General features: G+C 45.5%; 1 protein-coding gene across 2 annotated transcripts; it reads left to right on the top strand.

The window, feature by feature from the left end:
• The first annotated feature begins 12038 nt into the window (after positions 1-12038).
• FAM78B (family with sequence similarity 78 member B) lies at positions 12039-15780 on the top strand. Of its 2 annotated transcripts, none has more exons than XM_053391033.1 (2): positions 12039-12307; positions 15236-15780. In XM_053391033.1, exons 1-2 carry the CDS (start codon positions 12045-12047, stop codon positions 15756-15758), a joined length of 786 nt encoding a protein of 261 aa, XP_053247008.1. In that variant the 5' UTR covers positions 12039-12044; the 3' UTR covers positions 15759-15780. The 2 variants fall into 2 exon arrangements, with proteins under 2 accessions (XP_053247008.1, XP_053247010.1); XM_053391035.1 differs by lacking the exon at positions 12039-12307 and adding an exon at positions 13224-13482.
• Positions 15781-16738: the final 958 nt, after the last annotated feature.

Genomic DNA, 16738 nt, shown 5'->3' with positions numbered 1-16738 from the left:
GACAAACCTACTTAAGAGTCTCTGGCACGGATAGCTTCCAGCTGTTGATTGGTCTATCTGAAGCCATGCAGAAGCCCTTTCTGATAAAATATCCAAAGACCCGGTTGCACACTCAGTTATAACCCTGCATTATTGCACCATGAAATCCTTCACAAGTATTCTTAGCCCAACCATACTCAGATGCTTACGCCCTGCAGGGATTTACTTTATTTTAGCCACTAGATGGTGCCAGGAACCAGAGATTGGAATAGCAGCAACAATAAAAGCATTTCATCAAAACCTTACAATGAACATCCACAACAAAAATGCACAGTAGAACAAGCTGGCAATGATTTGCAGAGGTTTCTTAAAACTTTCTTACAACTTGATGACTTGATGTCAAAGAAAAAGAGCACTTTTGAAAATAGCTCTAAGAAGCCAAGTGGTTAGATCTTGCATACCTGAACTCCAACCAGTCATACCTGAGAACTAGAAAGGAACCAATGGAACACCAGTTTTTAAAAAGGAAACCATGGGCGTCCTAGAAATTAAAGGTTGGTTAGTTTGACACCTGTCCCCGGAAAACCAGTGGAAAGTCTTGTTAAGGATAAAATAATATAGAAGACTTACTGAAGCAGAGCCAGCATGGCTTCTTCTCACGAACCTATTGGAGCTTTTTGAGAGTGTCAACAAGCATATCGACAGAGGTGACATGGGAGACACAGTGTACTTGGTCTCTCAAGAAACATCCAACAAGGTACCTAACAAAAGCAAGCTTAGCCATCATAGAATGGGGTTCCCTAAGGATTGTTATTGAGACCTGTGCTTTTTAACTTGATCATAAATTATCAAGAGTTAGGGATGAGGTAGTCAAGTTTGCTGATGACTCTAAAATGTTCTGAGTCATTAAAACAAGTAGAGATTGTGAAGAGCTCCAAAAGGACCTCTCAAAACTGAGTGAATGGGTGGGGAAATGGCAAATGCAATTCATTATTTAAAAAGTGTAGAAGGATGCATTTCGGCTCAAAAAAAACCCCAAACCCCAAACTCTTAATTTCACATTAATTATACATTCATAGGGTCTGAGCCAGTGCTGACTTACCAGGAATCCTAGTATAGCTTGTTGGAGGTGTCAACTCAGTGAGCATCTGGCCGCTGTGAAAAGGGCAAATTCCATGCCAGGGATAATTAGGAAAGGATTGGACAATAAAACTGCTGATACTGGAATGCCATTATACAAATCTGTGGTTTGACCACATTTGGAATGCTGTGTACATTTCTGGTTGCTTCACCTCAATAAGGATATTGTAGAGTTGGAAAAGGTTCAGAAAAGGGGCACAAAAATGATCAATAGAAGATCAAGGGGATGGCACAAAGGGAAGGCTGCAGTGTTTGAGATAATTTGGTTTATAGAAAAGAGACTAAGAGGGGACATGATTCATAAAACTATGCATGCCATGGGAAAAGTTGATAGAGAAATCTCCCTCTCCCTCACACATCACTGGAGTCACTCAGAGGAGAAGATGGTGAAATGCAAACAGGGGACACAGAAAGGGCTGAACTCCTCAATGCCTTCTTTGCCTCAGTCTTCTCCGATAAAGAAAAAAAATGCCCGACCTGAAGAATTTGGAGCAAATGATTCAGCAGAGGAAACACAGCCCAGAATAACTAAGGAGATAGTACAAAAATACTTGGCTAGTTTAGATGTATTCAAGTCTCCAGGGCCAGATGAACTGCATCCAAGAGTATTAAAAGAACTGGCAGATGTGATCTCAGAACCACTGGCAGTCATCTTTGAGAATTCCTGGAGAACAGGCGAAGTCCCGGCAGACTGGAGGAGGGCAAATGTTGTCCCTATTTTCAAAAAGGGGAAAAGAGAGGACCCAAATAATTACCGCCCAGTCAGTCTGACATCAATACCAGGGAAGATTCTGGAGCAGATCATTAAGCAAACAGTCTGTGAGCACCTAGAAAGGAATGCTGTGATCACCAATAGTCAGCATGGATTTCTGAAAAATAAGTCATGTCAGACCAACCTGATCTCGTTTTTTGACAGAATTACAAGCCTGGTAGATGAAGGGAACGCAGTGGATGTAGCCTACCTTGATTTCAGCAAGGCATTTGACAAGGTGCCCCATGATATTCTTGTAAAGAAGCTGGTAAAATGCGGTCTTGACTATGCTACCACTCGGTGGATTTGTAACTGGATCACACTTCAAAACGACCTTGACAGATTGGAGAACTGGGCCAAAACAAACAAGATGAATTTTAACAGGGAGAAATGTAAAGTATTGCACTTGGGCAAAAAAAATGAGAGGCACAAATACAAGATGGGTGACACCTGGCTTGAGAGCAGTACATGTGAAAAGGATCTAGGAGTCTTGGTTGACCACAAACTAGACATGAGGCAACAGTGTGACGCGGCAGCTAAAAAAGCCAATGCAATTCTGGGCTGCATCAATAGGAGTATAGCATCTAGATCAAGGGAAGTAATAGTGCCACTGTATTCTGCTCTGGTCAGACCTCACCTGTAGTACTGTGTCCAGTTCTGGGCGCCACAGTTCAAGAAGGACTGACAAACTGGAACGTGTCCAGAGGAGGGCAACCAAAATGGTCAAAGGCCTGGAAACGATGCCTTATGAGGAACGGCTAAGGGAGCTGGGCATGTTTAGCCTGGAGAAGAGGTGGTTAAGGGGTGATATGATAGCCATGTTCAAATATATAAAAGGATGTCACATAGAGGAGGGAGAAAGGTTGTTTTCTGCTGCTCCAGAGAAGCGGACACGGAGCAATGGATCCAAACTGCAGGAAAGAAGATTCCACCTAAACATTAGGAAGAACTTCCTGACAGTAAGAGCTGTTCGACAGTGGAATTTGCTGCCAAGGAGTGTGGTGGAGTCTCCTTCTTTGGAGGTCTTTAAGCAGAGGTTTGACAACCATATGTCAGGAGTGCTCTGATGGTGTTTCCTGCTTGGCAGGGGGTTGGACTCGATGGCCCTTGTGGTCTCTTCCAACTCTATGATTCTATGATCACATAACTCACGGTTGTCATGGCAGCCATGAAGTCCTGAGCCATCCCAGAGCCAGTCGCCTCCTCCTCCTCCTCCTCACCACCGAGGTCAGCTCCATCAACTCAGGCAGGGGGGCTGCTGGGCAGTGAGGTGGGCAGTAAACCAGCAGAATCCTTAATCTGTCCCAATTGCCCAATGCCACGAACACTGGTGAAGCTGCATGCTCTGCTACCGGGGGCAGAGAGCAGGTGGGGCCGTGGCTGGTGCCCCAGGGGGCGTGGCGCGCATCCCGAGGGCATGGCACACCATCCCCAGAGGCGTGGCATGCGTCCTGGGGGTGTGGTGTCCAGCGCAGGGGTGCACGTGGTGCGTGTCCGGGGGGGGCACTCTACGATGGCACCCTGCTGGAATAGTAGTGCTGGGGGCGGTCTGCTCCCTCCACACTCCCTTTCCTCCGCCAGTGGCCAGGAATGCACACTCTAGATTCCCCCCAACTGGACAGGGAGAATCCCTATAAACCACAGTCAACTCCCCCTCTCCAATTCTCAAGTCTGTCCTGATATGGTAGGTGGGGGGGTGTTACTTTGTGTGCCATCCAGTAGAGCTGGGGTCAGCAACCTAAGGCCCATGGGCTGGAAGTGGCCCGTGGAGGTCATTTGACCAGCCCATGAGCCACCCCTGAATTGAGGTACTCGATCGCACGCTGCGCTAAACTGGCACAGCACAGCATGGGGACTCACTTCCACTGCACAGACGCGCACACGCAATCCGGCTCATGGAGGGATTTCCGTGGGACCGATCTGGCCCAGGCAAAATAAACCTTGCTGACCCCTGCAGTAGAGCTTTTCTGGTTAGTACCATGTGTTTTACACTTTGGCCCCAAGGAGGTGACAGAACTGATGGTAGCTCACTGTGACTTGTTTGCAAGGCATTTTGAGGATAAAATTGTTTGCTTCTGCCAGCACCTTGACTCTGCTGCTTTAGCAGATGAATCTCAGGGGCTGCTGTGAGCATTGTCTAGCCCTGTAGTATTGGAAGAGTTTCAATTAGAATGGCCAAAGGACATGGGCAAGGTGCTTGGATCAATCAGGGTGGCCACTTGCACTCTGGACCCTTGTCCCTATTGGCTGATAAGAACTAGCAGGAGGGGGACAGCTGGCCGGGCCAGGGAGGTGGTTAATGGCTCTTTGCAAGAGGGGCTGGTTCCTGCCTGCTTGAAGGAGGCCATGGTAACACCAGTCCTCAGGAAACCCCCCTGCATTCCAAAAATCTAAGTAATTACTTTTTTTATAATAATGTTTATTAAAGTTTTAAAAATACAACAAAAGAGAAAAAAGAAAACAAGAAAAAACAAAAACAATCAAACGACAAAAAAGAAAATACACAAACAAACAATAAACCTTATTAACTTAACTTCATTTGCTTGTTTCTTTGACTTCCTCCCGCCTCCCTTTTTTGTATTCTACTTCAATTAATTATTTCAGCAAATCCATTCCATCTTTCCCCAATTTTTAACCATTAATTTATCTTATCATAGTATAATTTTACTTTCCCTCATTTCCTTCAACAAGGAAACTTTGTAATTATTAAAAGAAGGAAACTTTGGATAGTTGCAAGAATACATTGTAACTATCTCCCCCCAGAGGAAGTTTTTGCAACTGTCAAGTTGGAGTAGGGGAATTTTCCATTTACAAGAGACTGTGAGACTGACCTTGGAATTCCTTAACTGTTATGGCAGATGGTAAAGAGAGAGACTTAGCTCAGGACAAAATACTAAGATCTGGGAAAACTTGGCAGACACGTAGAACATCAATACCTGGTCCTTTGGCACCGGCTCCATCTGCAGCTGCCACAACACAATCTAAGAAAGTAATGTCTTCAGAACAATTGTTTGCTGAAGCGTTAGGTAAGATAAATAAATCGCTGGAACAACTCAATAAGAAAGTTGATGAAAGCAATAAGAAAGTTGATGATGCAGTCATTTCCATAAAGCAAAATACAGAATCCATTGAGAAATTGCTAGAGGAAAATAAAAAGATAAGGCAAACTGCAGAGGAAGCTAAGGAAAAGGCAGTGGCTGCTGAGACTAAGGTCGTTGCCGTAGATGCTAAATTATCAAAATTGGAATTAGAAGGAATTCCAGACCTGCAGAAACAATTGGATGAGCATAAGCTGAAATTGTCTATGATTGAACTTAAGGAAAAACAGACGAACCTGAGGATTAGAGCGGTGCCAGAGCTGGAGAAGGATAGCTTAATAGACTTTCTTACCCAGGAATTTGCTGACTTTTGGGGGTTGGAATTGGATAAAGAGCAATTTAAAATTGTGTCAGCCTTTAGACTTGGAAGAGGAGGAAGGAAAGAGAAGAACAGAATAAAGGATTGTTTGATTACGCTCTGATCTAAGGACGAAAGAGACAAAATCTTGGGCTGGCACTACTCGAAGTCTCTGGTAATACAACAGTCAAGAGTGGAAATCTTTAAGGACATTCCGAAATATCTTTTGGACCTCAGGTCGATCTATAGTGACCTGGTTGGTCCACTTAGAAAGAACAGAATTAACTTCAGGTGGGAATTCCCTCAAGGCCTATCTTTTAGCTACAAAGGAAAGAAGATAAAGATAAAGTCAGTGGAAGACAAAGTTAATTTTTTGGATAAATACGAAGAAGATCTACAGAGGGAGCTGGGCCAAGAACCAGGAGTACTGGATGGAAGATCAGTGTTGGAAAGAGGCTCGCCATTACTAGATATAGCAGGACTATCTTACGGATTGGACAATATAGTGAAACCAACAGAGGAAGAGCAACTGCAGGGTGCAGTTGGAGGGAAACCAAAGTAACCACATCATGGCACTGCAAATATTAAGTTGGAATATTAATGGATGTAACTTCCCTGAGAAGAGACGCAGAATTTTTCACTTATTGAAAAAAGAACAATTGGATTTGCTTTGCTTACAAGAAACACATGTGATTAGGCTACACAGGAAAATCCTCATTAACAAAAGATTGGGACAAGAATTTATTTCATCAGACAAAGTTAAAAAACAAGGAGTAGTAATTTATGCAAAGGAGAACCTATCACCAAAATTTGTTTTTAAAGATGACCAAGGCAGACTTGTAGCAATTGAAACTCAACCACAAGGAGAGAAATTTCTAATTGTAGGCATTTATGCACCAAATGAAGGGAAGTCGGAATTTTTCAAGAAGTTACACGAGACTTTACTGGATTATATGGATCACAACATGATTCTGATGGGGGATATGAATGGGGTGGTTTCTACAAACATGGATAAGGCACAGACAGGTAGTTACTAAGGATGGAAGATTACCAAAAACTTTCTTTGATATGACAGACACTCTAGACTTGATTGATACTTGGAGATTGAAGAACCCTCTGGAAAGAGAGGGAACTTTTTTCTCTGAGGCCAAAATGACATGGACAAAAATTGACCAAATTTGGGCAACTAGAGGGCTCGCTCCAAAGATCAGAAGGGTGGAAATTTGCCCTAAAACTTGCTCTGACCACAATGCCGTAAAGATGGAATTGAAATTGACACCAATTGGTTCCTTTAGATGGAGGATGAATGATACTTTGTTCAGAAATGAAGAAGTGACCAAGAAGGCCCAAAAAACCTTGAGAGACTATTTCGAGATAAACATGAACACAACGGTTGAAAAAAGAGTAATTTGGGATGCAAGTAAAGCAGTCATGAGAGGATTTCTGATACAACAGAATGCAATTAAGAAGAGGCTCCAAAATGAGAAAAAAGATAAAATCCTAGAGAAAATTAAGGAAGGAGAAAAGAAACTGAGAGCGAATCCAAAGTCACAGGAGATTTTGAAAGAAATAAAGTTACATCAAGTACAATATATGAAATTGATGAACCAGGAAATAGAATGGAAAATTAAGCAGATGAGACAAAAGACGTTTGAATCGGCAAATAAATGTGGGAAACTGCTGGCCTGGCAAATAAAAAAAAGGCAAAAACTTAACACCATTACAAACTTGGAAGTGGAAGGAAAGAACATACAGAACCCAGTGGAGATCAGAAAGTGCTTCCAGAGGTACTTTAAACAGTTATATTCACAGGAGACACAGAAAGAAATAGACATTGACCGTTTTCTGAAAATAAATGGATTACAAAAAATCTCTCAAGAAAATAAACTAATGCTGAACTATAAAATAACAGATCAGGAAGTAGAAGTGGCCATTCAAAACATGCAATTAGGTAAATCACCAGGACCGGATGGTCTGACTGCAAGATACTATAGATCTCTGAAAGAATGGATAATACAACCTTTAAAGGATATCTGCAATGAAATACTGGAAGGGAAAAGGGCACCAGAGTCATGGAAGGAAGCTTATACCGAAAACAGAATCTGAAAAGACACAGCTGAAGAACTACTGCCCCATATCTTTGCTTAATGTGGATTACAAAATTTTTGCAGACATTTTGGCTAAAAGATTGAAAAAGGTGTTAGCAGAAGGAATTCATAAAGATCAAGCGGACATTTGTCTGACAATACAAGGAACATAATTAATATTTTGGAGAAACTACAAGTGAACATTAATACTAAAGCTGTTCTTATATTTGTGGACGCAGAGAAAGCCTTCGACAACATTTCCTGGAGTTTTATGAAGAAAAATCTACAAGGGATGGGGGTTGGTCAAGGGTTTGAAAACGGTATAGGTGCAATTTACTCAGAACAAAAGGCTAAGTTAATTGTGAATAATGTAATGACAGAAGAATTTAAGATAGAGAAAGGAACACGACAAGGTTGCCCAATTTCTCCATTGCTCTTTATATCTGTCCTGGAGGTGCTTTTAAACATGATTAGAAGGGACCAATTGGTTCAAGGTATACAAGTTGGAGCTAAACAGTACAAATTGAAAGCATTTGCTGATGATCTGGTATTGACACTACAGGAGCCAGAGCCTAGTACTAAAAGAGTATTGGAGCTAATACAAGAATTTGGTCGGGTAGCAGGTTTTAAGTTGAATAAAATGAAAACTAAGGTCCTAGAGAAAAACCTAACAGAGATTGAGAAAGAGAGGTTCCAGAAGGAGACAGGATTAACATTGGTCAAAAAAGTGAAGTATTTAGGGGTTAATATGACAGCTAAAAATGTGAATTTATTTAAAGATAATTATGAAAAATGTTGGACAGAAGTGAAAAAAGATTTAGAAATTTGGTCAAATTTGAAGTTATCATTGCTGGGCCGAATTGCTGCTATAAAAATGAATGTATTGCCTAGAATGTTGTTTTTGTTCCAAGCACTGCAAATTATAGATAAAATGGATTGTTTCAAGAAGTGGCAGAGAGATATATCAAGATTTGTCTGGCAGGGCAAGAAACCTCGAATAAAATTTAAGATACTAACAGATGCTAAAGAAAGAGGTGGATTTGCCCTGCCAGACTTTAAACTTTTCTGTGAATCAGCTGCTTTTTGCTGGCTGAGAGAATGGCTGCTTCTTGAAAACACTGATGTGTTGGACTTAGAAGGTTTTAACAATGTATTTGGATGGCATGCATATTTGTGGTATGACAAGGTCAAAGCACACAAAGCATTTAAAAATCATATTGTCAGGAAATCTTTGTTTAATGTTTGGATAAGGTATAAGGATTTGCTTGAAAATAAAACCCCAAGGTGGCTGTCTCCAATGGAAGCGAAAGCTCAGAAAAAGCTCAATATGGAGGTTAAATGGCCGAAATATTGGGAAATTTTGGAACAAGAGGGAGATAGGTTGAAACTACAGAGTTTTGAAAAATTAAAAAACAAAGTGCGTGATTGGCTCCATTATTTTCAAATAATGGAGGCATATAATTCGGACAAGAAAGTTGGATTTCAGGTGGAAAAATCAAAACTGGAAACATTGCTGTTAGATTCCAAAAGTAAGAATTTGTCAAAAATGTATAACTTGCTGTTGAAATGGAATACCCAGGATGACACTGTGAAATCAGCTATGATTAAATGGGCACAAGATGTTGGACATAATATTATGATGGCTGACTGGGAACAGTTATGGACCACAGGTATCAAATTCACGGCATGTAATGCCTTGAGAGAGAATATAATGAAAATGATTTACAGGTGGTACATGACACCAGTCAAGCTTGCAAAAATCTATCATTTGCCCGATAATAAATGCTGGAAATGTAAAGAGTCTGAAGGTACATTCTTTCACCTTTGGTGGACATGCCCAAAGATCAAGACCTTCTGGGAAATGATCTATAATGAAATAAAAAAGGTATTTAAAATATACCTTTCTGAAGAAACCAGAGGCCTTCCTCTTGGGCATAGTCGGCCAACTGGTGTCTAAGAAGGATAGAACTTTCTTTATGTATGCCACAACAGCAGCAAGAATACTGATCGCAAAATATTGGAAGACACAAGATCTACCCACCCGGGAAGAATGGCAGATGAAGGTGATGGACCTGATGGAAATGGCCGAAATGACGGGCAGAATCCGTGACCAGGGAGAAGAGTTGGTGGAAGAAGACTGGAAGAAATTTAAAGTTTATTTACAAAAATATAGCAAAATTGAGGAAGTTTAGAAGGAGGCTGGAAAGAAACTATGTGACTTTTGTATAAATACTATAAAGGACTTAAGCCAAATAGATTGTTGAAGGAAATGAGGGAAAGCAAAAATCTAAGTAATTACTGGCCAGCTGCCAATCCCCTCATCTTGGGCGAGGTTTATGTATGGGTATTTGTGGACTGGATCCGAGGCCTCTTGTAGGAAATTGATTTTCTAGATCCATTTCAATCAGGGTTTAGGCCCAACTTGGGCAAAGAAACTGCTTTGGTTCCTCAGTATGATGACCTCTGTTGAGAAAGAGACAGGAGAAACGTGTTTTTGCTAATTCGCCTTGATCTCTCAGCAGCATTTGATACCAATGACCAGAGGTTTTCAAGCTTTTTGAGTCCACAGCTCCCTTGATCAAAGGTCGGCAACCTTAATAGGAGGATGAGCCGGTTGACGCGCCATCTGTTGGAGGATGGGCTGGAGCGTGTGCGCACGCACGCTCTTCCGGGTAGGAGCGCCCATGCATGTGCGTGCACACTATTTCTGGCGCTCCTCCGACCTTGAAGTGCGCCGGAAATAGCATGTGCACATGCGCACGAGTGCTTCTCTGTACCGCATGCTTGCGCACACGCTATTTCCAGCACACATCTGGGTCGGAGGAGCACCCATGTGCATGCGCACAGGCGCCATCAACCCAGAAGTCAGTCTCCGTGCCACGCCTGTAAGAGAGGGCAGCAGGGGGTGGCATGGGTCGCCATGGGCCAGTTAGACAAGCCTTGTGGGCCGCTACCGACCCATGGCCCTTAGGTTGCAGACCCCTGCCCTTGACCCATGGGGCTCAGGAGCTGTTATGTCACCCCTTGCCTGCAGAGCTGGCAGCCTCTCACCCTTTTTCAAAAACCCTCCCTTGGGGAGTATTCCCTCAGCCTCCTCTCCTCGGGAGTCCTCTGGGCAGCAGCTGCCACCACCCCTGGTCTCTGAGCTGCCCCCTGCCCAAAAGAGAGGTGGCTCCTAACACTGCCCCACAGGGGCCTGGGACTTGCTGTCCATTCCCAACAGCAAGGACTGGCAGACTGGCTGGCTGGGCTCCCTCAACCACTTGCTTGCGTACTCCAAGGCTGCCTCAGCTCCTGGCAACCAGCACCCCCTGGCCAGCCCCAGAGGCACCATTCACCTATGGAGCTTACAACCAGGGCTGCTGCCACAAACAGCTGTGCCAGCCTTTGGGGGGCAGAGACGCAAGAGAGCCTCAGGGGAGGGAGGGAAGGAAAGAGGAACAGAAGCCAGGGTTGCCCACTGTACCCCTGATCACCATTCAAGGCACCCCAGGGTGCCACGGCACACTGGTTGAAAACCACTACCATTGACCATGGTATCCTTCTGGAGTGGCAGAATGGGTGGTGCCACTTTGTGATGGTTCTGTCCTACTTAGATGGTCTCTTCCAGACAGGGAGGCTTGAAGAGTGCTCTTTGGCCCTGTGGAGTCTTCAGTGTGGAGTTCCTTGGGATTTGATTCTATTCCCCATGCTATTTAACACATGCATGAAACTGCTGAGTGGGGTTATCTGGAGTTTTGTCACCAATATACTAATGACACACAGCCCCGCTTTGGACCGCTGTCTTGCCTTCAGCTTGTGCAGAATTTGGCGACCAGATTGTTCACCAGGACAAGATGGTTTGAGCATATTACACCGAACATGGCCTGACCGGATTAGCCGCCTGTTAAGTTTCCAGGCCCAATTTGAAGTGCTCAGGACCGCAATACTTCCAGGACGGCCTCTGTCCATCTGAATCAGCCCAGACCCTGCCAGCATCACCCTCAGATGCCCTTCTTGGTGTGCCTCCTCCACCAGGTCTGGAGAGCCCATTGGTGGGATGCTGCTCTCCCCAGGGAGGCCCACCTGGCACCTTCCTTACTGTCTTTGGCACCAGGTGAAAACGCTCCCCTTTTCTGAAGCCTTGGCTCATGAAACAATTTGTGGCCTTTTAAATGGTGTCTTTTGGCCCGGTGGGGTGGGGTGTGTTTTGTTTGTCATGTGTGTGTTGTTGCTTTTATACTGTAAACTGCCCTGTGATCTTCCTATGAACGGCGGTATAGAAATTTAATAAACAATGGTATTTTAACACACACACACACACACACACACACACACCCATCCAACAGCACCCGGTGCAAGGCTACAGGTGTTTCCCTGTGCGGCTTCCCTTCGGCTTCCGCCCGCGCCTCTTGGGGAGCCCCCAGCCGCCGCCCGCCCGCCCGCCCGCGTCCTTCCCGCGGCGGCCCTGCGCGCTTGGGCGCCGCTGCTCTGACCCGCTTCTCCTTCCCTTCACGTGACTCCTTCCCCCACACGTGTCCCCGGCGCGCCCTGCTCGGCGTCGGAGAGGGAGCCGCCGGCGAGTGGCGGGCCGGCGAGCAGGTGGAGCCGCCGGGCGGGCTGCGATGCTCGGGGGGCGGCGGGCGGGGGGCGGCGGCGGCGGCGGGGCCCCCGGGGGGCGGGCGGGCTAGCGGGGGCGGCGGGTCCGGGCCATGGGCTGCCTGCAGAGCGTGGCGTGCAAGGCGCGCGTGCGGCGGGAGCACATCGTGGTGTCGGACGTGTCGGCGTGCATCGAGCCGGGCGCCACGGCCCTGGAGGAGACCTCGCCCATCGTGCTGCGCTACCGGACGCCCTACTTCCGCGCCGCCGCGCGCGTCCTCATGCCGCCCATCCCGCGGCGCCACACCTGGGTGGTGGGCTGGATCCAGGCCTGCAACCACATGGAGTTCTACAACACCTACAGCGACCTGGGCATGTGAGTGGCGCCGGGAAGAGGGGGGGGGCTCACCGGGTCGCCATAGGAATCCTGCGCCCTCCCACAAAGATGGCTGCCCCCCCCCGCTCATGGACCCCAAAGGGAGAGGCCGCCGCGGCGGAAGACACCGGGCAGGACAGCTGGGCCGGCCGAGGCTGCCCCGGGAGCAAGAGCACCCCCTCGGCCCGGGGGCGGGGTGGGACGGCGCCCTTGGGAGCAGCACCTTCCTTAGCTGCTGTCTTGGGCAAAGGCGGCTCCTCCTTGCCTAGAGTCTTCTGGGGCCAAGCAGCCCAAATCGCAGCAAACCCAGGGAGGAAATTGCTGAAATGTCTACAGTTGAAATACAAGCCCCGTGGCAGCTCTCAAGTAAAAGTGAAAATGGGAGAGGTTGGTGAGTTGCGGGTCTTCTGTCCTCTCGTGTAGCTTGGCCCTCAGCTGCTTCTCTGTGGGTGTCTCTTCCCTCCCCTTTCGATGCTCCAACACCTACAGCAACATGGTCCTTTGTGAGCAGTGCTAATTGAGCCCACCTGGGCAGGTGAGTGCACCTGTCCTCATGTCACCAGGCACCCTTCTCCTCCTGCAAGAAAGCACCTTGGACAGTGCACTGCTGTGCCAACCACTGCAAAGCTACACATCCCCCTTTAAGTGTAGCATCAGGAAAGTGAATGTTCTGTCCTGGCAGTGAATTACCTCCTGTTGCTAGAAGACTCAACATCACTTTGGAACTCCTTTTCACGTGGTTGTCTTGGGCCTCATGATGATTTGGAATAACTTGATACTCTTGAGCTCTTATCCTTCCTAATCAGCAGTCATAATGATATTTGATTTTTACATTGTACTGTACTTTGTACTTTGTACATTGTACATTGTACTGTACTTTTATTTCAGAAATCCTTGCAGCAGGATTTCTGTAAGAGAAGTCAATGGATTGTCCCCATATGAGGAGCTGAGGGATAGTAGCAACATATGTATGACAGATTCTACAAAAGAAACCCTTTGCCAGCTTGTTAATTGTCACCCTCTCCTCCCCCCCCCCTCAGATAGTAAAGACTGTGGCAGCCCTGGCAAGGTTCTTTGGGGAAGCAGTTGCATTGTGGGAGTTCCCCAGTGACACTGCCACCAGATAAAAGGCATTGTGCTTGACATTTGTGGGGAACGTGGCCTCCATGCAAAAGGTAGAGTTGATCCTTAAATCGAATGAAGTCTATTTGTGATTTAAAGGTCAAGACCAGCATTTTGAAGACTTCCCTGACATAGATTGCTGCTGATAGGCCCAAGGCTCATTCCCAGTCATAAATTGCTCACCACATTTTGAAAGTTTCTGAACAGTTGTTCAAAGGCAGTTCAGCATAGAACATACAATCATGGGAAAAAGAAAGTACACCCTCTTTGAATTCTGTGGTTTTGCACTTAAGGACATAATCATCTGTTCTTTAGAAGGTCTTAAAATTGTAGAACCACCTTTAGCAGCAATAACTTGAACTAATTGTTTTCTGTAGGACTTAATCTGTCTTTCACATCGTTGTGGAGGAATTTTGGCCCACTCTTCTGACTCAGCCATTGCAACCCCTTGATTATGTTCTTTTTCAGCCATTCTGTTGTAGATTTGCTGGTGTACTTGGGATCATTGTCCTGTTGCATGACCCAATTTCATCCAAGCTTCAGCTGTTGGGCAGATGGCCTCACATTTGACTCTAGAATACTTTAGTATATAGTTCATGGCGAACTCAATGACTGCAAGGTCCTGTGGCTGCAAAACAAGCCCAAATCATCATCCCTCCACCACTGTGCTTGACAGTTGGCATGAGTTGTTTGTGCTGATATGCTGTGTTTGGTTTTCACCAAACATGGTGCTGTGCATTACGGCCAAACATCTCCACTTTGGTCTCATCTGTCCAAAGGACATTGTTCCAGAACAATGTTTGTTTTTCAGTTGCAGTAAGATCCTGCCACAGTAGATATATTAATATTGGAGGTGCTGAAAGACTCTTTGTTATTTAAGTGAACAATGGAATGGGGTAGAAATTGAGGTATGCACATGTGTGAGAGAGAGAACCTGCATCTTAGAAGCTCTTGCGGGTGCTCCCTGTTGGGTTCTCATAGATCTACTACATAGCCTTCTATGTTCCCCTAGTGTGAAGGTCAGATTTTAGAGCAGAAAACATCTGTGCCCCACTGGATGTTTCTGGAGCACAACTCCTATCATCGCTGGCAATTGGCCTAATGAGAGTTGGATGGCGACAGCATTGGGAGGGCCACAGTTTCCTTATCCCTATTTTAGAGAGTGACGTAGTATCTCAAAGAGCAGCACTACACTTTACCAGAAGAGTGATTAGCAGCAGTTCAATTAGAAGGGGACAGGTTAACGATGCTCTTGGTGTAGCACTAAAGTAATTGCTATCCCTGTTCTCTTTCTCTTGGCTTCCCTTTGTTCTCATACTGTGAAACGGGGTAGATAGATAAAAGTGGATCCAAGCCTGAATCCATCCCTCCTACTGGAATCCTTGAGGCTGATGTATTAGCACAGTCAGCTTCCTGCTGCTTCAGTGGCATCGTTGCAAAAGTTGCCAGTGAAGGGACGCTGTCTATTGTGAGAAGCTTGTGTCACAATCAAGACATACTGGCCAAAGCTATTTGCTTAGAAGGCTGTCTGCTGCTCAAGTGTTGTACATCATTTTACTTCAGCTCTTTTGCCATTTAGAGTGGTAGTTTTTAATCTTTCCAGGCCTGGGAAATACATTTAGATCCAGCCTGAAGCATAGGACTCACTTTTAGTGTTTTTTCTATACCTTTTATTGTATTGTTAGTCTTTCATTCCCCTTGCCCTCCTATTTCCCCCCTCTTCCCTCTTGCTCTTAAACATTCTTAGCAATTGTTAATACAGCTCTTAACCCATGTTTTTATTTTGTTTTTGCTTTGCCCCTCTAGGTCAAGCTGGGAACTTCCAGACTTGAGAGAAGGGCGTGTAAAAGCCATCAGTGACTCTGATGGAGTGAGCTACCCCTGGTATGGGAACACCACAGAAACAGTGACCTTGACTGGCCCCACCAATAAGGTCTCCAGGTTCTCCGTCAGTATGAATGACAATTTCTACCCCAGCGTAACGTGGGCTGTTCCTGTGAGTGACAGCAACGTGCCACTACTAACCAGGATCAAACGGGACCAAAGCTTTACGACGTGGCTAGTAGCCATGAATATGACCACCAAGGAAAAGATTATTTTGCAGACTATAAAGTGGAGGATGCGAGTGGACATTGAAGTTGATCCCATGCAACTCTTGGGCAAGCGAGCCCGGCTAGTGGGGAGGACTCAGCAGGAGCAGCCCAAAATTTTGAGCAGAATGGAACCCATCCCACCAAATGCACTAGTGAAACCCAATGCCAATGATGCCCAGGTCCTTATGTGGAGACCCAAAAGAGGACCGCCTTTGGTAGTGATACCACCCAAATAAAAAATACACTTGATGGTATCAATGAGGGCTTTTGCCACCACTGGCATGGATAACTGAGCCAAAGAAGACCTCTGTGTTCACCTGCCTTTTGTGATACAAATGCAAAGAGGGCTTCTTCAAGACAGCGTGAGATCGCAATGGCCAGTGCTAGGCCACAGTAGAGTAGCTGGACGTATGGACTTCGGAAGATTTAGGTTGTTTCACACTTTGAGTGTGTTCTCATGTGGAAAGAGGCTGAAACACAGAGATCCAGAGTTTGATTTCCAGTGCCTGTGGCCAATGCTGCTTCCCAGCCAACTAGATGTAGTCCTGGAGGCTGTTCTTACCAGACATTCAGTGCAATGCCTGCTCTTTGGGTTAAGACAGGAAGGGATGGCATATTCCCACAACATGATACCTATGCATTTTTGATTGATAATCAATATTATCACCTGCTCATTAGAAGGAAGAAAATGTTTACAAAGGGGGGGACAAGAATGCCGTCTGTTAAGCTTCACATTTGTAGAAAGTGCAGCTTTATTCCGAGGAAACTGTCCATGGTGCTGAACTAAAACACATTTTGAACTACCAATAATATCACCCACTCTCCCTCTTTCTGGGGCTAATTGATTCGGCCTCATCGGGTTCAGACCTTTTGCATGTTTCTTGGTGTGTTTCAAGTAGTTGTAAGTGTAGGAGTTCTGCCATAGTTTTCTATGCTGTGGGTGAAATGCAAGGCAAATCAACTGGCTACACCTTAAAAACAAAACAAAATGAAAAACCACACACCATCCCCAGTTCTGCTTTTTATCCAAGCACAGTTAATCTGTATTTGAGAAGATGGTCTGTGCACAGTATGTTTCTCCAGAACAGTGGGAAAGGGTTATATCTGGCACCCAGAAAAGCCCAGGCACAATATTGCTCAGTGTTTGGGGGGCGGGGGGGCAGGTTGGATTCTAACAATCTTGGTATGTTGTTTCTGCCATAGGAAGATTGAGATT

This window comes from Podarcis raffonei, chromosome 6 (assembly GCF_027172205.1).
Source record: "Podarcis raffonei isolate rPodRaf1 chromosome 6, rPodRaf1.pri, whole genome shotgun sequence".
NCBI lineage: Eukaryota > Metazoa > Chordata > Lepidosauria > Squamata > Lacertidae > Podarcis > Podarcis raffonei.
Note: the sequence above shows the minus strand (reverse complement) of the source record. Positions and strands in the feature narration are given on the sequence as shown.

Bases quoted from the DNA above. Each gene is read 5' to 3' on its own strand.
- FAM78B (XM_053391033.1), top strand. From the start codon at position 12,045: ATGGGCTGCCTGCAGAGCGTGGCGTGCAAGGCGCGCGTGCGGCGGGAG. The intron at 12,308-15,235 runs GTGAGTGGCGCC...TTGCCCCTCTAG, and splicing joins ACCTACAGCGACCTGGGCAT to GTCAAGCTGGGAACTTCCAG.